Raw genomic sequence first — 23126 nt, forward strand, 5'->3', positions numbered from 1 at the left:
AAAATAACATAATGATAAAATAATATATACAATATTTACAGAATCGACCTGAGGATCCCTGACCCCACTCTATCCCCCACGTGAGAGGGGTAGAGCAGAGCTCAAGAGATCCCAGCGCATCCCTCTCGCCGCATCACTGGTAATGGGCCAGTGGTGGCTGAGCAAGTGCGCTAACCTACTCTTCCTATTGCAATAAAAATGTTTCCTGCTTGAATTGACCTGAATTGCTTCTCCCTCTTCTCCAACCATTTCCGTTTCATCCCTGGCGTCACGAAATCAATTTACGCCCTGTACAGCTGTGGAGACTGGAAGCTACATCGTTTACGAAAAGGAAAAAAATTATCATCTTTTCAAAATAAAGTTCCCAGAATCGCAGTGGATGCTCCTTGGTTTGTCAGAAATACCCAATTGCAAAGGGAGTCAATGGAGGATTAAAAGATTGGTAAACCCAACCTCAACTAGAAGACTGAATCCATGGCTGCTGCTGGACATACTGATAAAAAGTCTAAAGTTATCAATTCTATTATTAACATAATTTCTACTTTATTTATTTTCTCTTTGCCCTTTGTTAAAATTAACTTGTTTTTTTCCATCAGAGGGCAATTGTTTGTTCTATTAAATCTAGGAATGTTGTTATTTTTGTTATTAATTTTACTTTTCTCTCTCATAAAGAATTATTATTTCTATCTATTTATTTTACCATAATTTATTTTTTTAATTTTAACGTTGTATCTAGTTTGGGGTGTCTTTTTTACAAGACTTTATCCTCCCAAATTCAACTGTTAATAAGGCCCACCAGGCTGATCTGGTATTAAATAAAAATAATAAAACTAGTATAGTTTCTTTTCTTGATCTGTAAAGACGTTGGTAAAAAAGTTTCGCTTCGCAATTGTAGTAGCCATATATTCCGATAAATATGATAAAAAATATTTATATTAACAAAATAAATCTTGAAGCTGATGCCTTTATACATATTTGTTCACGCTTAAAAAGACATTTATTTTATAAATTGCCTGAAAATTGATTATCGAAGGGATGGAGCAATAAAATAGAATTTAAGATAAATCAGTATGGAAGTTTTATAAATGGAGATGGGGAGTTATTTCAACAAGAGATAGCATCAATTATACAGGCATCAGTTCTATGAGGAGGGATACACAAACTGGTAGGTTGAGATCTTGTGTTTAAGTGAATGGATGAATGGTGGATGAATGAATGGATGAAATGGTGAGGAGGTCTAAGATGAGTTTTATGGCTCTAAAAGATTTAAATAAGATACTAATTAGGATAAAGCCACTCTTCTCATAAATTTTTACAGATAAGCATTTGTACTTTATCTATTTTTATTCGACAACTGTAACTGCTGAATAGTCACGTCTGACTTAAATCCTGATACTATTTTAAAAAGCTTTGAGATAATAGTACCATCCACTCCCTCTAGCTGTGTATGAATATCTATTATATGAAACGTTTTTTCGTAACAAAAGGCCATTTTTTGAGTTTGCCGTTTTCCGATTTTTGTTTTGTTTTTTAATTATTGCTCGGTTTGACTATCTTAAAGTTTCCTCTTACCGCTTTACGCTAATATTTTAAATATCAATGATATATATTTTTGAGCTTCAGATTTGACTTATGCAACCGATCTAACCCGAATCAGATATCACTCCTTCCATTACAAACTCCCTAACCACCCAAAAAGTTTCTAACCTTGCTTCCTCTTCCATTCCTGACAATCCTCCGAGACGCCTGAAAAGAAGATGGCCACGAGACCTACTAATGTAAAACGTCGTTAGAGTGCAACCAATGAGTAGTTTCTCTACACGCCTGTAACACTCCAATTTAACTAAGATCAGATTTACTAGATGTATTATAATGTACAGTTGTAAATAGCAATAAACAAATACATAAATAAAAAAAGATTTTACTAATTGACTGATCCTCAAGAACCTCATAAATATATATAAATAATGTGGGAGCGGATGGCTCGGTGGTAAGTCACGCTTCTAATTCCAAGGACCTGGGTTCGAATCCGTTTGTGACAGATAATTATTTTCTGATGAAAGGAATATGGTCCGGGTGCGGTCAAAAAAACTCAAATAGTAGAATTATACTATTTTAATGAGCCAACGTTTCGCCCCACGTTGCAGGGCTTCGTCAGGGCTAAAAAAGATACAAACACATAGTTACAAAAGGAAAACAAAAACATAAGTGTAAAATAACAGGGGTATAAAATGTAAAAAAGTAAGATATAATAAGATAAGGAAATTTAAGGTAGTAAATAGTAAATGTAAAGGGTAATAGTAACAAATAGATAAGAAAAGAAATATTAAAGAAGATACAAATAAAGAGATGAAAAAAGAATACAAAACAAATGATGAGACAGAATGCATACCTATTTTGACGGCAGTCAAAACAAAAATGACCGTTGGTATTGGGAGGAGTGGGGACGGCAGTTGTGCCACAATAACGAAAATAATTTGTAAAGTAACAAATTTTAAGCCGTCCCCACTCCTCCCAATACCAACGGTCATTTTCGTTTTGACTGCCGTCAAAATAGGTATGCATTCTGTCTCATCATTTGTTTTGTATTCTTTTTTCTTTTTTCATCTCTTTATTTGTATCTTCTTTAATATTTCTTTTCTTATCTATTTGTTACTATTACCCTTTACATTTACTATTTACTACCTTAAATTTTCTTTATCTTATTATATCTTACTTTTTTACATTTTATACCCCTGTTATTTTACACTTATGTTTTTGTTTTCCTTTTGTAACTATGTGTTTGTATCTTTCTTAGCCCTGCAACGTGGGGCGAAACGTTGGCTCATTAAAATAGTATAATTCTACTATTTGAGTTTTTTTGACCGCACCCGGACCATATTCCTTTCATCTTTACACACGGTCAATCAATAATCTTCCAATAATTATTTTCTATTTTAATGTAGCCGTGAGTCAGCCCTGTGGGTTCGGGGGCCTTGCGGTGTCTACCCAGCCTCTTGAAGTGGGTACCCTTAGTTAGATAAAAATATGGCGGTGCAACCATTGGTGGAGTAAGAACGCTTCCTACACCCCTAACCCTTCATCTGCTATAGCGGTACAGATTTAATTTTTAATATGATAATAATATAATATATAAAGTATATATTATATACATTTTCAAAAATCATTCATTAAGAAGATATTTTTACTTTTACTAACTTTATTTTTATACATTTTTTAACCAAGTTTTACCGAATTGCTTCATGTTTAAGGAGTATCTGATGAATGAATGATTACGGTTAAACACATTCTTCTAAAATATTTTCGGTTAACAATCTTGTTAGATCAGTTATGAGAAAAGAAGTGGGCTGCCCTCATCAGTCCAAGTGATCGCATACCACCTCACCTCCCCACTGCGTATCGTATCGTTGGGCTGTTACTGGCACGATTACTTGAGTGCTCATTTACATAGAATCGGGATGAGAGACAATCCTCGGTACTCGGTTTGCTTCGAGTTAGATATAACACAAACACCTATATGACTGCCCTAGCCTTGAGAACATAGGTCCAAGATTACGACACTTTATTGGGCTACCAGAACTTTTGTGGTCGAAGAGCCATGACCTTGCGGTGAAGTGGGAATATATGATTCAAATGAGGAGTCCACTGATTTTATTTCACAATACTCTAATTGTAAAAATTGAAATTGAAAAACAAAATAGTTCTTTTTACATTTTTTCCTTTCTTTTTTAAGCCAATCCACAGCGAAGTTGATGTTTGCTTAGTTATCTACTGGTGACCTATTCTAACCATGGTGTGGGACCGCCACTTAATAAAAAAAGTCAACGCCCCAGGCCAGATTCGAACCAGCACCGTTCGCAGATCTCAGAACGATAGACCTAGAGCTACGGACGGTCCGAATTTTTCTTTATAACAAACTACTAATATAGTCCAGTTAATTACAATCAAGCCCTATTTCCTGGCCATACAAATCTTTTTTATCCATAAATCTCTTGGGCATATTATTACAATTTTCAGAAAAATTAATTGAAGAACGTGAATCGGCTGGTAACCATGCGCTAAACACAGCACAATTAACATACCGATCACCACATATCACACATCACAACAGATCACTTTTAGCTTCCTGAAAATGTATGGTATATAGTAAAGGAAAATATTGCGATCATGCAAAATTTTGAATTCGAATTTTCGACGGAAATGTCCGTTATAAGGTCACTTGAGTCCAAATAATCAAGAATCGAATAATTATCTGTTGTTTTAGGCCTAACTAAAGAAGAAAAAAACAATACGAAACTGCAATGACATATTTAAGGCATGTATATGCCTGCGGTCTGACTTTTTCGATAAAATCGATCAACCGGAAGTTCAGCTTTATAGGATCGATTATTACATTTTTTCCGATTTTGTAAAAAATCTCTCAAACTTTTTTGATTAAACTCGGTATGACAACGTAAATTACAAGAATATTGAATATCAGATAGGTTTTATCCTCATTAAAATAGTCAAAGAGGGCTAAAAAAATAAATAAGCATTGATCTGTGTCCCAATAACCCAGTCTCACAAAATCGTGTGCGTCTGAACAGGAAACCTAATGTTATAGGAAACTGAAATTGTATGTTTACGGTGGGTAAATGCCTGGGATGTAAAAGCAACTTTTTCGATAAAATCGGCCAACCGGAAATACAGCTTTATAGCAGAGATTTTTCAATTTTTTCCGATTTTATCAAAAATCACTCAAACGATTTTTATTAAAATCGGTATGTGAACGTACAATATGATGATGTTTAATGACAGATTGATTTTATCCTCAATGAAATAAACTGACAGGGCTAAAATGAGGATTTTTCAAAAAATCTTCATTTAAAGTACCTTTTATTTTGTTTATTTGAAAAAAAAAATAAACAGCTCTTTATTGTTGGCAATATTGATAATTGGATAAATATAAAATATTAAAGAATTTTCTTAATAGCTAAAAGAAAAAAAAAGGAAAAAGTAATCACATCTAATTGTAACCCGAAAAGCCACAAATCTCGACTGTATTACGACTTGGCTATCTTTTGTTGTAATCTTGGCAGGAACAAAATTTATATTCCTTATTCCGACCTCCAGAAACCCTGCAATGCGAATTTTTATAGCTACAGAAAAATAAAAAATTATCGTTCATAATTTTGCTTGGTAATTAGTTTTTACACACAAAACTTGGGAACGCAAGTAACTTAGTAGTGAAACTTCTGTGATCCGCTCCGCATCAGATTTTTAATCCGCATTAATGTTTTTTATTTTTTAAATATTAAATTAAATAATGATTTTAATTAGAGTGTTGTTTATTTCTGTTAATAATCCAGAAAAACAAATTCCCTAATCTGGAAGGCCCCTGTAGCTTACATTGCCATGGGTTAAGATTCTCCTGGAATTAGCATAAAATAACAATTAAAATTAGCTTTTTTTTCTTTCAGTAAATAGCTAGTGTATTATTGGCAAACTGTGTGATAACATTGGTAATGCTCAGCTAACGTAAATCCTTGCATGAATAAAAAATAAACACAGGTTTTATATATGAATTCACAGGTGCGCATAAATTACACCTGCAGCAAAAATCGATATGACTTAGTGTAATCGAGTCCATATAACAGATTCGATATCTTTTCACTAAAATGCTGTAGTACAATGATAACCTAAGTCGATTCCTTTCTGCCATCATTCAATCTGTAGGAATGAAGTAGCAATGACCTCAATCAGTTTCGTAACTACAAGACATTGGTAACCTTGGTTAGGACCAGTTTCTATCTTTAGGACATCTTTAGCGACTGTAGCTATTCTAGACGTCTTTCAAGTTATTTATTATCTTAGATAAATATTGATGATGAATATCTTCGTATGTGGCACGGAAAAAATTATTGATAAAGTGATATCGATTAAAGAAAGTCGATTGTTTTATTTATTTTATTTTTTTTTAGTATTTTTCTCATAATGCAGGTTAGTAAAGCTCTAGAAAAGCAGTCCCATCACGTAGTACGTGGTATGAGCACACCAGTCCGTAACATAACTGTGATGCAACACATCGCGACGTAGAAAAACCAACCCATAGTACAAGAGTCCGGTGGGAAAAAAATTCAATTATTTCATCACCATTTTTTATTACTTTAATGAAAACTATGTATAGTTACTAGTCAAAATTGATGAGTCACCCGACTATAGTTAGGAAAAATAAAAAAAATGGCGGCTGTTCCAAAACATTAAAAAAATATATTTTTCATTCTGAGCTTCATATTTTTTAAACTACCTACAACATTACAAAACCTAATAGGATATAATTTATAGTAGAGCAAATTTTCTAAAATAAGAGCTCTTTGCGTTCAATAATCCCCTAGTATAATATTTTTAAAAGCAACATTTTTTAAAGAATTCACGAAAGTTAATTTATTTTGGGAAAACTATATCTCAGGATTAATTAGACGTACACCCATAGCACTTAAATTAAAGCTAATTGAATTTACAAATGTCTATAATAAAAATGTTTCCCAACCCTCCAAGCCACTTGAATATCCATCTTCCTACCGTCCGGGCAAAATCCTAGAATAACTCTTATTAAAACGCCACCTTTAAAGTAAATCATAACCTAGCTTACTCATCTCTCTTTTCTCAGTTCGCCGGTATTCCTCAAGGTAGTATCTTAGGTCCCATTCTTTATACGGTTTATACAGCTGACATCCCAACCCACTCTAACACAGTCCTAACAACATACGCTGATGACACATGTATACTTTCTGTAACAACGACCCAACTAATGCATCACAAACACCACAGACACACATAACATCTATTGAAGAATGGTGTAAAAACTGGAGAATCAAAATAAATCCTGACAAATCCCACCAGACCACCTTTACTCTCCGTCGTAAAACCTCTAGCCTCCTGTCCTACAGTACCCTTTCTATATACTGCACTAACACCTGTTGAACAGATTCGATACTTAGGACTCCATCATGACAAGAGACTTACTTGGAATCCACACACAAGACTGAAACGACAAGAAACTGATCGTAGATTCCGATTGCTACAACACTTACTTGACAAACGCTCTAAACTTCCCATTCACTACAAAAAATTAGTATACATTACGATTATCAGACCAATTTGGACATATGGAATTGAGCTCTGGGGCTCCACCAAACAATCAAATTCTTCCCGCATCCAATCCTTACAATCCAAAATCTTACGTAAAATCCTTGATGCTCCTTATTACGTTACAAATAAACTCATTCACAAAGACAACATCCCATTCGTTGCAGATTTGGCCCAAAACAGATATGCGTCTTTTCATTCCAAACTCCTTAATCTTAACCCATTAATTCTTAATCTATCATCCTTAACAATCCATGATAATCCTCCGAGGCGTCTGAAAAGAAGATGGCCACGGGACCTTCTAATTTAAATTAATGTTTGAACTACCACCAATGGGTGGTTCTTTCCCAAGATTTAAGTGTATATGAAACATAAACATATTTACTTATTGTATTATTTTGTACAGTTGTAAATTACATTAAATAAAAAAAAAAAAAAATGAATTTACTTTAAGTAGTTTATGCCGTTTATCTTCCTAGGAGTAATTAGTAGTTATCATGATATTATTCAAAATAAATTCACAAAATGTTAATTTCTATTTGATTATTTTTTAAATATATCTCAGGAGCCATAAGACGTACATAAGTCTGCTAGCACTCAAAATACAGTAATTTACGTTAGTATAAAGTAGTTTATAACACGTATCTTCGTGGAATTAGAATTTTTCTTTTTTACTACCTCCTTTCTGATCATTTCTGATTGATATTTGGGGTTATATATAAGTAACTAACCTATTCTAACAAGAAAATGGAGATAAGATTCTATTTCGTGGTTCCACCACGAACAAAAACGTAAATCCCTTCTAGGCCAGATACGAACCAGGAGCGGCTGCTGATATGTATAAATAGGTTTTGATTGGCATGCTATATTTTTTCTATTTATTTCACCACCTTCTCTTGCCATTTAAGCAATACCGGTGTTTGCAGTAGCAGGATGTTACACATGGCTGAGTAAAAACGCATTATTGCAACCAGAAAGATAATGCAATAAAGAAATAGTTGAGCACGCTTGGATTTATACTGCTCGGTGCTATTTGACTTTAAAGCCACCCAGTACATTTATGACATATGAGGAGGTTATCTACACGCTATTCTAACCATGGTGGGGGTCAGGTTTTTCATTTTGTGGGACCGCCTCTAAATTCATTCGGAGCTCTATATCTTAAGAAGTAGGAACAACACAAGAAAACCTAAGAGAACGTAATTTAAAGATGAGAAAATTTGCTAAAATATGAGCCCTAAAAGAGTTATTTACGTTAAATAGTTCTCCAGATATAGCTTTTTAAAAAGCAACGTTTCATAAAAATGTTGAATGGAACGTACTGAAGTATGAGTAGTTAGTTAATTTATTTTGAAAAATCTATATCTCATGGAACTATGTGACGTACAGATGTCTATTAGCGCTCACATTAAAGCTAGTTTAATGAGCTATAAAGTAGTTTATGATGTTTATCTTCGTAGGAATAGTAGTTTTCATAAAATTTGCTAAAATATATTGATTTATAGTTTTTCGGATAAATTTTCATTTGCCAAATTTATATTCATATGTGAATATCATAAAAACTACTACCTCTGCAAAGATAAGAGTCATAAACTACTTCAAAGTAAGTTAAATTTTCTTTATTTTAAGTGTTGGCAGACATATGTGCTTCTTATGGATCTAGAGATATATTTTTTCAAAAATCCAACATTTTATACGAACAACTAGAAATTAACATTTTGTGAGTTTATTTTGTCAAATATCATAAAAACTACTAGTCCTAGCTTTAATTTGAGCGCTAGCAGACGTCTGTACGTCCAATGGTTTCTGAAATGAAGTTTTTCATAAATCAAACTTATTTTCCGAATAACTATATTTCAATTTATTTTAGTCAATATCATGAAAACTACTATTTCTACGAAGGTTAAGGTCATAAACTACTTTATAGTCCATTAAACTAGCTTTAATGTGATTGCTAATAGACATATGTAGTGACATAATTCCGGATATATAGATTTCTCAAAATAAATTAACTAACTACTGATATTTCAGTAATTGTTTATGAAATGCAGCTTTTTAAAAGGCTATACCTCGAGAACGATTGAACGTAAATAACTCTATTAGGGCTAATATTACAGCAAATTTACTCTTCTTTAAATAATGTGCTCTTAGGTTTTCTAGTGTTGTTGGTAGTTTTTAAGATATAGAGCTCCGAATGAAAAATGATGTTTTTTAAGGTTTTGAAACAGCCGCCATTTTTTATTCCTCCTACCTATACTTGGCAGACTCATCAGTTTTGACTAGTAATTATACATAGATTTCATTAAAATAATCGAAAATTTGAGTGAGATAACTGCCTTTTTTTGTTCCCGGCTCTTGTACTATATGTACGGCCCAAGCCACCGTCTACCTTGAGCAATTGTGAGCCCAATAGTCCTGTAAATAATAAATTATCTTTCTTCATGTTAACTGAAGGATTGTCCTCGCAGGATGATCCGCTTCATTATTTGTTCAACTCCTCCCCCCCCCCAACCTGTTTAACAATGTTTAGAATTTTTCCCGGGTTTTATCAGTCCCATGTTATTCATTTTTTTGAGGGTATTTATACTCTAACCTCTACCACACATAACTCTATAATTTCTAATGTGGTTGGTTAATTTATTATAATCATTATAGGTGATTGAATATTGAATCACAAATAGTTTTTGTACTGGAAATTGAATTCAGAAATGATTTTTTTCCCACCATTTGCACATAAATTGTCTAAAACCGTAAAAAGTTGTTTTAGAATGTGTCGGATAAAAAAAAAGCACTTGATAGTATTTCAGCGTTTAAATATCTTTTTATAGCGTTTAAATTTCATCTTTAAACTTCATTTCAGAATTCACAAAATAAGTTTCTCTATCATATTGGAATTTTAAAATATATACGCTCGAGAGGATAAGAAAATTTGATAGACCTCAAAAGATAGACCACATGTCACGGTTATGACCTGGCAAAAATAGAATTTACAAAAATTATATAGTTTAGAAAAGTGAAGATATATAATGGGCACTCTGTATTAGTACGTACATATACTGACGTTGAAAATGTTTTATTAGCGAAAAATAGTTTTAGTAATTATATTAGAATCTACTTAATTCGTATAAAATAAAATAAAATAAAATAAATAGAACTGTTACTATTCCAACTGATTTGAAAAGAGGATTTGGTCAGAATCACGATCTACCGCCCCCCCCCTCCTCAGGTCCTCACTTTATGAGGCTGGGTGTACCACGAATGGCTGCTGGACCCACAGGGTTGACTCATGGCTTCAATTATTATTATTAACTATTAATGTTACATTAATATAAACTATCATTATATCAAATATTAAAAACATAATAATTACCCCGCTCCCTATACAAAACTAACATTTTTTTTTTATTACAGCTTTACAATGCTTGCTGTTATACTCGTCTTTTTGGTCGCTTATGCCTTCTATCAGTATTCGGTATGGACGTTCGACTACTGGAAGAAAAGGAAAGTGCCACATCCTCCGCCAGTTCCATTGTTTGGTAACATAAAGGATGTGGTCTTGATGAAGCAGTACCCTGGACATTGTCATCAGCAGATATACAAGTATATTTAATGCATATTTTACTTTAACCTGTAATTATATGTTGTGTAACATGTATGTATCGAGTTATCTTATTTTGGCCTAAGAAACAATACTTTTACATATAAAGGAAAGTAAGGCTCAAATCCTAAATACTTAGCTGAGGTTTCTATTCTGTGAGAATTCTGGTCAAAGATTTGGAGGTGAGGGAGAGGGGCTGCAAGAGAAGAAAGGGGTTAAGGTAGTGTAATGTTTTTTGGGGCCCTTCCTTCCCTGTCACCTCGCAGGAAGGGGGGATGGAGCGAATATACGGAATAGTGGATTGAAGGAAGCAGAGAGACGGTTAAAAGATGTGTCTCCGGGTTAAGTGTTTTTTTACTGTTTCTAGTTGAAGTTCGTGTTGTATGTGAGTCATGTTACATCTTTCAAGTGTAGTGCCCCTACAGATCTTTTCTAGCATACTGTTTTGGTTCTGTTGTAGCGACTTCAGAGCTGTTGGGTATAGATAGTGTAATAGTGGTGCTCCAAGTAGTAGTAATGGTCTCAATATGGCTTTGTATATGAGTATATATATATGAGTAGTTAAAGCCTGAGTTACCGCCCTAGTAAGTATATGAGATGTTTGAGTTAGTACGATGTTGATTTTACAATTTCTGTGGTGTATGTGTGCTGTGTTTAAATTAAATCCAAAAACTTAATACCTAAATACGTGGTCTGAAATGTCATTTCTGAATTTATATTAGCTGCTGGTTTGTTGCCAACGCACCGGAGGGGACGGTGGTGTATAGTTATAGTGTGTATAGTCCTAAACAGTGGATTCGTTTGTTGCTGCAGAGAGTCGAAAAACTTTATGTGCTTTCGCTGGATGTACTCAGGTACAGTGGGTAGTTCGAAGAGCTTGTGCAGATGGTCCGTCTTCATCTTCCTCATGCGATGTTGGCCGCACAATTTTCCGCAACACAGACTGCTGGAAGCGTTGTAGATGGCACTGTATCCCTTCTCTGGGGTGAAGCGGAGCACCATACAGGAGTTCTGGTCTTAATATACTTTTGAAAATTTGGAGTTTAAGCTTTAGTGAGAGTATGGGTGATGATAAAAGGTGGTGTAGGTTTGATGCCGTTTTTCAATTTCAGGCGCTTTTTAAATATTGCTCGATAAAACTATTTTTAAGTCTCTCCTTCCGGTTAAAGCTAATATTTCAAAGTGATACAGGACCGTTGCTCTCCGGGGGTTTAGCGGGTCGGGTCCGGCGGGGAAGGATTGCCTTTTTTTTTTAGTGTTACGATCACCCCCTTTTTTTTTTTTTTTTTTTTTTTCGCACCCTCCATTAATAAGGAAAAGGAAAGTAGGGTACATGCAAAAATGTTTAGGTTGATGTTATGCATCCTTTTACTACCAGGGGTATTATAAGGTATTGATTCTATTGTGCACTGTGTGTGTATAGTCGAAGGCGCCAAGTGCGCGTTGATACTCTGTTGAGCGGGGAGGGTCCGCTTTGCTGGTGGTGGTGATATTATATTTAGGTTGCAGAGCCCAAACCTCTTCCCACGGTAAGAACATTTACTAAGGGGACGATCACCCCTATTTAGCGGTGGTCCTATATCACTTTTGAAACATTTACTTAAAACGGGAAGAGATGACTTAAGATTGTTAAATCGAGTTAAAGTTAATAGTTAAAAAGTGACCGAAATTGGAAAACGGCGTGAAGTAAATAAGTTAGTTGATGACATCGGAAACGGAAACATATTTTTAAAGAAGATAATTTAACGAAATCTAATTTGTTACGTTTGAACTGGGACATCCTTTAAACTTTAAAAAAGTTTAAAAAAATTAAAGTATGTCTATTAATAATATAGGAGAGAAAAAATATAAAAAAACTAATGAAAATGACAAAATTGAATAAGATTCAGTTAACTCAATCAAGTAGGCAGTGTAATTTTAGATTTAAAAATTAATATTGCCTTTTTCACCTACTTCAGACATTTTATCTTACCTAATATACATATTGTGAAATGTAAATTAATTTATTAGGATACATTACGCAAAAATAAAAAAAGTGGCATGAAAATTTAAACTTTTACCAGAACTAGACAAACGTGTTTGCTAACTAGAACAAAAATGGGGCTTCATTTTCAGCAGGTTTGCTTCAACAGCAACAACTTTTCATTGACACATATAAAAACTATCTTACGTGACTTGTCGAAACATTATAGATTGTAATATCTGAAGAGATTTGTTTATTTTTTGGAAGGCAAAACTTATCAACCTATCAATCTTCAAGTAAATAGTTGGAGACGATACTGTGATTTCATTATACTTAAATAAATTCAGTAAAATGTAATAAAAAAATCACTATACCTTTTTTTTTTTTTACTTTATTTTATTAAATTTGTGGTATAGACATCTGCCATATAAATTCAGACGTCGATATTATAGCCTATTCACACCACATATATAGATATGGTCATTCATAAGTGAAATGATAACAAAGTAATAAATAGGAAAAAAATAAAATTAAACTTAAAGTATTTTTTTTAAATAGTTTATTTATTGTTATTTACTACTGTATACACATATATACAACAAGTAAATTTGCTGTAGGTGACATAGTGACATGATACAAACATGTGGAGAATCTACCCACTGATAGAATTCCAATAACATTTCTAGAAGAGAAGATCTCGAGGCCATCTTCTTTTCAGACGCCTAGGAGGATTATTAGGTAGTGAAGGAGAAGCCAGGTTAGAAACAAGTGGATTTGGGTGGTTGAGAAGTTTATCATGGAAGGAACGGTATCTGGTTCTGGCCAAATCGGCAACATATGGAACATTGAGGTCCTAATGGATGACTTGATTTGTGACAAAGTAAGGAGCATTAAGGATTTTACGAAGGATTTTGGACTGTAAGGATTGGATTCGGATGGAATTTGATGGTTTAGTGGAACCCCAAAGCTCAACTCCGTATGTCCAGATAGGCCTTATAATAGTCATGTAGATCAGTGTTTTGTAATGGATTTTGACCGTTGTCTAGTAAATGTTGTAATGGTCGGAATCGCCGAGCAGTTTCGTGTCTTTTTAGTCTTGCATGAGGATTCCTGTCAGTCGTTTGGGAAAACAAAAGTACCTTTAATCACCAAATCTTTCTAAATTATGCCATTAATCTTCTGCATTAATATTGTCAGTAAATAATATTCATTCCACGACATGCAATTCCAAACATGGACACTTCGTGTTTCGCAGCGGGCTTCACATGACAAGGTTGAAACTCTGTATTAGGATTTAGCCAAACGTACTTGATACTGTACTGCCATCAGAGCTAAACAAATTTAATTTATTTTCAACTGTATGAATAAAATGATTCGGTAAAAAAAAAGAAATGTATATTCACGAATTTCAAAAAAAGATAAATAAAATATTTTAGAGAAGATACTGTAAATAAGAGATAATTTTTAAATAATCTCAGTAAAATGTACTAAAAAATTCACTATACTTGTTTGGTGCAACAAAGTAACCAATTTTTTTTGGTTTTTACTTTATCTTGTAATATTTGTAGAATAGACGTCTATCATGTAAATTCAGACGTTGATAATACAGCCTCTTTACACCATTCATAAGTTAAATGATAACAAATTAATAAAATAAATAATCCTAAAATCACAGTCAATTTACTCTATGCACTGTATTACACTGTGCCATTACTTTTTGTATGATTACTCCACGTTCAGTTTTGAATTCCATAATTATTAATTACTTATAAAATCTAGTTTTCAAGGGACATTTATGAAGTAAATATTATTTCTGGAAAATATCTTGATCCTCTAGAGATTTATAGAAAAAGGGGGGTGTGCTATATTTTTTCGACCCGCTGTATTTTTATGAATAAATAAAGTAACAACCTTTTGTTAGTTATAAAAATATCCTTATATTAATCGAGTCCTATGTCCTAAGCTGTCACTACCTCTTACCGCCAAGGAATACCTGATCACTTCACAGTATTATAGATGCTTTGGGTTACTTAAGATGTGAAACAACTAGAATCGACACTTTTCTTGGCAGTCACATTTCAAATTCTCCACGTTAATAAAAGATAAGTACCTCATCAAAATTCTTCGAGGTCTTTGAATGATGTGATGTGATTTTAATTTGCTTTCTCTCTCTTCCTTACAAACCTATTCGAAGGCTGTTGATAGCAAATAACTGAACATTACCGCAAACGAACACTTACATGAACCAATAGCTCTATACTTAATTGATTTTTGTCAATTCTAATTATTAAACTATATTATAAATTTATTTGTTATTTTTATTAAAATACCGCTTTTTTGAGATTTACATAAGTGATTACGATGCTGTAAGAAAACATTTGGTCAATATGTTGGTTTTGAAGAAAAACTTCACTAGTAGAACTCTTAAATATTTATATAAAATGTTATATCCTAAATTCTAAGAACTATAGCCAACACTCTTTATTATGTTTTCGCCAAAATGCTACATAATGACATTTATATCCCTTTTGTTCCTGACCTTATCCAATCTTTTTTTTTGGTTTCTGTACCCCTCCGTATGTTTTAAAATTGCCTGTAACATACGGAGAGGTGGAGGGGATCATCTCTGTAAATAACCAGATGTAGATATTTCAGCCACGGTGGTGGGGGGGAAGAGTCAAATTTAAATTTCGTGGGACCGTCACAGAAATAAAAGGTAAAACCCTAGGCCGAATTCGAACTGGCGCCGCACAGTGGTGGAGAGTGTGAAAAAACTCTCCAAAATAATTTTGGTTTCTTAAAATCAAATATTTATTTTAAAAAATCATTTGAATTAGTCTATTAAGACTAATATATTTTCCACTCATGTTCTCAGTGTTTGATTTGGTGAATTTATTTTTAGAAATTTATATATCAGGAATCATAAGACGTACAGAGGCCTATTATCACACAATTTTTTATTTATTGATATTTACAACTGTATAAAAATACAACAAGTAAATTTGATCATAATGACATAATGATAATGATATGATACAGCATGTAGAGAAACTACCCAGTAGTAGAACTCTAAAAACATTTTACAATATAAGGTCACGAGGCCATCTTCTTTTCAGGAGCCTCGGAAGATTGCCATGAATGGAAGAGGAAGAAAGGTTAGAAATTAGTGGGTTTGGGTGGTTAGGGACTTTATAATGGAAGGAATGATATCGGGTTCGGGCTAGATCGGTTACATAAGGAACATTTAGGTCTTTATGGATGGTTTTATTAGTAACAAAATAAGGAGCATTGAGGATTTTACTAAGGATTTTTAATTGTAAGGATTAGATACGAGAGGAATTCAAAGGTTTAGTGGAGCCCCAAAGCTCAACTCCGTATGTCCAGATGGGCGTTATTATTGTCATGTAGATCAGTCTTTTGTAATGAGTTGGAAGTTTGACCGTTTGTCTAGTAAGTGCTGTAATAGTCGGAATCTGCGTGCAGTTTCCTGTCTTTTCAGTCTTGTGTGAGGATTCCAGGTTAGTCGTCTGTCAATGACCACACAAATTAAAAATAGTTTAATGTAATATAGAGTAGATCATAACGTTTATCTTCTTAGTAGTAGTTTTTTGATACTTGACAAAATAAGTGGAGAAAATTTTGATTTCTAGTTGTTCAGAAAAACTTTTTGAATTTATGAAAAATAATATCTGGAACAAAATTTCTTATGCAAATATCCTAAAAACTACTACCCCATAATAACAAAAATAACCGTTATACACTACTTTATATACCGTCAAACTAGATCATATTCGAGTTCTGACATAAATCTAATCTAATAAGTCTAATGGTTCCTGAAATGTATTTTTCCTAAATAAATTCCCATAATTTTACGATGGGGTTATTTCTTTATAAAATACTGCTTTTTTAAAAATGTATCTCGGGAACTATAGAACGTAAACAGATCTATTAGGGCTCATGTTTTAAGAAATTTACTGTAGTTTAAATGATGTTCTCTTAGGTTTTTTATAGTTGTAGATAGTTTTAAAGATATTGAGCTCCAAATGAAAAATTAATATTTTCTAACGCTGTAAAACAGCCGCCATTTTGTATTCCCCCTACTTATGCTTGGCTGACTCATCAATTTTGACTACTAATTATAATTATCATTAATGTGATCAGAAATTCGGGCGAAATAACTGACTTATTTCTCCTCTTGGGCTCTTGTACAATGAGGATTATGCTTAGGCAGAGGAGACTAAGCACGCAAAACCCTCAAACATTCTGCACACGAGTGGAGAGTTATCCATTGCTTCCAGTTATCCAAATATCCCAAAATTCTAATTTATTTTTATTGAATTGATTAAATTTTTATTAGCTTGAAGAGACTAAAAAAAAATGAATATTTTTCATATTATATGTATATAATATCCAAATTTTTAGTTATTGAAAAATAATTATAATTATGTTTTAACTTTGTACTCTTAAGCCGCAACTAATATGAAAAATTGATATATAGGAAGATGATCAGGGTAGCGGTCAAAGGAGAAACAAAAATAAATAGTTGTAAACTATTTTTGTTTCTCCTTTGACTGCAACCCTGGCCATCTTCCTATATATCAATTTTTCATATTAGTTGCGGCTTAAGAGTACAAAGTTAAAACATAATTATAATTATTTTTCAATTACTAAAAATTTGGATATTAATCGGCAATCGGATAATTTTGCCTATTTCGAGTATAATCTTTCACTTTAATAGTACATACCATTTATTTTTAAACCTGTACTCTGTTATAGACTTATACTTTATATCTTACAGGATGTACCCTAACGAAAAGTTCGTGGGGCTATATCAACTGAGAATGCCCAGCTTGCTCATCAGAGACCCAGCCTTGGTGAAGCAGTGTCTCATCAAGGACTTCGACCACTTCTTCGACAGGGGGTTCCACACCGACGAAGAACGGGAACCACTCACAGGACACCTTGTCAGCCTGACCGGGACTCGCTGGAAGCTCCTCAGAACCAAACTTACCCCGGTCTTCAGCTCGGGCAAGATCAAACAGATGTTTCCCCTATTGTTGGACTGCTCTAACCAGCTAAGGGATTTTATAAAGGTATGCCTTTTTTTTCCTGTGCATTCGTACTAGAATCGGAAATGAAATATGTGGAAAAAGTAAGTTATTAAAATACTTTCTTAAAAAAAAAAAAAAGGAGTTATATTGTGACAATCTATAAAACAAAGACACAGTATTACATAATACGGGAAATAAGAAAGTATTTCAGCGTTTTAAACTGTTGAAACGAAATGAAAATTGTAACAAATGACCGAATGTGTAATTATAATTGTAGCTATTTCGGCCATTTGTTAAAATTGTCTTTTCGGTCATTTGACACATTTGGATCTCTGTCGATCTCCACAATAAACTTTAATTGTTGAATTCTCTTAAGCTTTTCTCCGTCTATTAAATTTAGCTATACATCTGTTTCTTAATTATTGGAGAGATTTCTTTATAGCTTCACTTTTATTTCTAACATTTTTCATGGTATCACATATATCATAACTCCTCAGGTTCTGATTTAATTAATTAAAAATGAGATAATTCAACTATTAAAATTTATAATCGAGATCTACATAAATTGCAATGTATCAAATGACTGAAATGACAATTGTAACAAATAACCAAATTAGCAATGTTGTTTCAATCTGTCCGATTATTATTTTGTATTTGCAAAATGATTTATTTTCCATCAAAGTTATTTTCACAATCCAATACAAAAGTAATCGATTAAGTAGTAAATGTTTATAACGATACTAAACACGTATTTGTATTACTAATATATTTTTATAGCCCTTATTCAGAATAGTTCGACTTTGGCAAACAAAAATTAAGAGAATTTGAAGCGATGAGGAAATATGGAGCTCAACTTTAAGAATTATACCTAAGTGCTCATTTATATGTGATGGGATGATCGATGAGAATATCAAGGAGTGGTTGAAACAGGACGAAGTTTTGACATTTACTGTCTCTATTGAGGAATATTGGCCCTGGTGGTTTGAGTATGTTTCGGAAATGCTAGAAGAACGCGTGACAAGAGCCAAATATGAGGAAGGGGAAGAAGAGAATCATAGACAGAGGCGAGAGGTGGCTAGGAAAGAACAAGCAGAAAAGTAAAAATGAAATGATCAGTTAATTATAAATGACATTATAAATTAGCTGAGGTAAGTGATATAAACAACTTTAGAATGATACAACAAGAATTCATTTGAGTACAACTTCATAATAAAACCAAAGAACTTGTTGAATGTACAATGAATTGGTTTAAGGTCAATTCCTAATATATTTCTAAAAAAACATTAGTTATTTAAAAATGAAATAAATTATTATAGATCTCAACACAATTCTAATTAATAATTATTTATTATAATTTATTGCAAAGTAATTTAAGTAAATTATTAAATTTAGGAATTTAATCTATTTTGTTTTATTATTATTTTTATCTTATTTTTATTGTTATATTAGTTAAAAATTTTACTTATTGTATTTATCTTTTATAAATATTTTATTCATTTTTATGTAATTTTTTTCATTTATTTATTTAGTTTTAGTTTTTTAATGAATCTGTTCAACGTTGTGGTAGATTGTAATATTTATGAATCAATAAAATAAATAATAATTTAAGTAACTTTTTAGTGATTGATAACGTTTATTTTGTTTTTATATAGACTCAGATGGAAGGGAAAGAGGGTGTTCTTGAAATGAGAGAAGTTACCGCCAGATTTACGACGGATGTGATTGGAACAGTAGCTTTTGGTCTTCAGTTCGAATCTATGTCAGGTGTGCAAGCAATTACTTTTGTTTTGTAATTGATTATTTACATATTCGTATAAATGTGCGTTGTAAAACTTATTAAAATTGTATTGAAAACAACTGAATAAGCAGAGTAGCTTGGCTTGGTTTAATAAGGGAGTTAATTACGAAAGGGGAGAAGAAAAAGTAGAATTAGTTGTAAAAGGAACAATATTGGTTCAGTTTTTACATTTTACAGGCAGAACATTTTGAAATCAACTAGATTTCTAACTAAATAGACTAGCTCTGCCCGGACCCTACAGGCTCTAGTACAAACAGACGGAACTATCGAGGAAAATGAAAGTTTCGTTTTATCTACTTTAAAAGATAATTAAGATAATACATATTTATGTATCAAGGCTGAGTAAACACTAAAGTATAAATCGGAGAGGCCCTTATAGTCAGAGTGACACATGTTTCGTTTAAAAAACGAAAGTTATGAACAGAAAGTAACTCCGGTAATACAAGCATATGCCTAATAGCAATTAGTAACATTAGCGCCGCTTGTGGCCAATATAGTAAGGAGTCTCCAGCTTGCTGTGGCGTAAGGCCAAACATGAGAAGAGCGCCATTTTTCTTCTCTTGGATTCAGAGAAATAATCTTCGTATTTCCCAAATTCATATTAATGGAGTGTATAAAAAAGTAACTGTTTTATAAAATTCAAGATTTAAAAAAAACAAGCCATCTACCCTTTACCATCTTCATATAGACCAATCAGTCTACTTCCAATTTTTGCTAAACTTTTCGAAAAAAATACAATATAAGACAATACTACCTTTCATAGAGACAACCCTACCTCATCATCAATTTGGCTTCCGTCATCACCATTCTACAACCCACCAACTTCATCGAGTCATAGACTTCATAGCTTCTGCTATCGAAAAGGAACTATATGGAACAGGTGCCTTCCTCGACGTACAACAAGCATTCGATAGAGTTTGGCATACAGGACTCCTTTATAAACTGAAAAGAGTTCTTCCCAGCACCTACTATCTAATCCTAAAGTCTTATTTAGAAGAGAGATACTTCCGGATTCGACAGGGCTCATCACTATCCTCATATTTCGCAGCAGAAGCTGGAGTTCCGCAGGGATCTATACTAGCGCCATTATTATACACTTTGTATACCTCCGATTTACCCACAATGAAACACACTCTCACGGCCACATATGCCGACGAAACAGCCAAGCATGGCGACCCAGCACAAGCCTCATAAAAATTACAAATACATCTAGCTCACATCCATGAATGGTGTATCAAATGGAAAATAGGGATAAGCATTGAGAAATCAGTGCAAATAACGTTTACGCTCCGCCGTGGTCTATGTCCTCCTGTTTTTCTAAACGAACGAAGTTTAACCCGGACAGACACAGTAATATACCTTGGATTGCCCTTGGACAAACGACTTACATGGACTTTCCTCATAAAAATGACAAAACAAAAGCTAAATTTCCGACTTTCTCCGAGAGCATTCTCTAAGCTTGTTTAATCCTATTCGACTTCCTATTCAAAGCATCAGTTTAGTTCTTTGTTCCAAAGAAGAAAAATGACAGTGACATACAAAATTCAACGAAATACAGGCATTAATAGAAAAAAATACACAGCCGCTGAAGGAATTCGTAAAATGATTAAATATGAAGGGGGAGGTGTCCTAGACCCGCGCACTGCTCCGGGCGATCATTAATGGATACTGACGAGCTTATGCAGGAAGCCGTTGAGTCAAATCCATCCAAATGTACGCGCGAACTTGCCAGGTACTGTGGTATGTTGAGAGATACTGTTAGTCGCCATCTACTCTCCATGGAAAGGTTAAAAAGAGCAGTAGGTTGGTCCCTCACGAACTTACTCCTCAGCAATCAGCAATCACTTCCTGTCAAACCAAAGAAATGTTTAAAGAGCTTATGGGTTCGAACTCCTGTCTCATCCACCATATAGTCCAGACCTCGCACCATCGGATTACTATTTGTTTCGATAGCCTATTTCCTTCAAGGGAAAAAAATTGATAATTTTGCGGAAGTTGGCATTGTGCTCCAAGAGTTCTTTGACAACCATCCCAAATGATGGTATCATCCTGGGATCGAGCAATTGGCTAGCAGATGGCTAATGACGGAAGATAATAATGGACTAAACTTTGAGTATTAATTATATTTTATATCAAAGACATAATAATACAAATATATGGTTGATGAACGGTCAATTTTTTTTTTTTTTTTTACACCCCATTAGAATCAAAGAGTAACTCAAGAAATTGGCTTCCTAACTACGAACGAGACCCAGAGAGGATAAGGAGAGACAATATGCCGCCTTCCACGTCCACAATTTGTGTTATTTTAATCGCACACAGACCATCTTTCCTTTTATTAATTATTATTTTCATTATTGGAAGAAACGTATTATAAGTCTTATTTTTCTTGCAGGTGACTCAATATTTCGTCAAATGGGAAAGAGGGCGCTGCAGCCGACGGTTGCTGGGGCCCTGGCAAAGGCAATGAGGTGCTTCACTCCGAAGCTTTTCGATCTGTTGAAAATGAGAACCTTACCTGAGGAAATCAACTCTTTCTTTACTAATGTCGTCAGCGAAACGATGAAGCAGAGAACTGAGAGCAATTATGGCAGAAATGACTTCCTCCAGCTGATGATGCAACTAAGAGACAATTCTGGAGCTCACATAGCTAACAATGATATAGGTTATTTATTTAATATATATCTTACGTAAAAATGGTTTATTTGTTTTTCAAATAAGTTCGAGGAAACGTCTTAAAAAATCGTTTTTCGATATGGTAATGACTTTTTTTTCTTGGGCAAAATTAAAAAATTCCATTAGTTTTTTTTTCTATAGAATCCAAACAATTAATACTTACAAAATTTTATTATCTAAGAAAATTGCCCTCCTTCGTTTTAGTTCCTGGTACGAAAAGTGAGGCACTCCAGGGTGCTTCAAGAGTCGCGAACCAATACCACTTTTTCAAAATATTAAAACAATAAAATAAACTTAAAGTAGCGAATATACAGTGAATTCCAGTGCTTTAATCGTATATATTTTTTCTTATTTTCCAACATACTCAATCGTTCTAAGGATAATTGTATCGACATTTTTATATCTTTTTATTCCTAAAAGGGTTGGAACCACTGCACTATAGGACTGTCTTCAAATGAGCATAGTGGTAAATAAAAGGATCAGGACTGAATCTATATATATATTTTTTAGGATAAAATAAATAATTTACACAGATATTAAAGGCAAATAATTATTCAAGTAAAACTTCTAAACTTTAATAAATAACATATTTTTTTAAAAATAGTTTTAGGAATCTCGATTCCCTTAGAGTCGGTCGATTCAAAAAGAGTCGAAGAAGTGAGGGAAAAGAGTAAGGGATAATATGTTTTTTTTTTAAATTTATTTCAATGATTTTTTAATATAATATTTAGTTCTATTACTTTATTACAACATACTTAAGGTCAGAAAACGATAAGAGCTCTTAAATAAGCGTCCAAGAGTTTAAATAGAAACCTTTTCCGAAGAACGATCTTTTAAAATGTACCGTTCCTAAACTAATTGGACAATTAGATTTATTTTTTATTATTATAGTTGTTTGAGAGTGGTTTAGTT

The 23126-nt window shown here is 33.2% G+C and overlaps 1 protein-coding gene across 1 annotated transcript in view; it reads left to right on the forward strand.

The window, feature by feature from the left end:
- The window catches only part of LOC106688687 (probable cytochrome P450 6a14), a gene marked incomplete in the record, with an annotated part of 45175 nt that overhangs the window by 8563 nt on the left and 13486 nt on the right, over window positions 1-23126 (forward strand). Inside the window, 4 exon segments of the mRNA XM_067049354.1 lie at window positions 10540-10728; window positions 17488-17782; window positions 19393-19504; window positions 21934-22203. Of these exon segments, the coding sequence (XP_066905455.1) occupies window positions 10547-10728; window positions 17488-17782; window positions 19393-19504; window positions 21934-22203 (859 nt within the window).

The sequence above is a fragment of the Halyomorpha halys genome, unplaced genomic scaffold (genome assembly GCF_000696795.3).
Source record: "Halyomorpha halys isolate HHAL.00 unplaced genomic scaffold, Hhal_1.1 Scaffold1176.1, whole genome shotgun sequence".
Taxonomy (NCBI): Eukaryota; Metazoa; Arthropoda; class Insecta; order Hemiptera; family Pentatomidae; genus Halyomorpha; species Halyomorpha halys.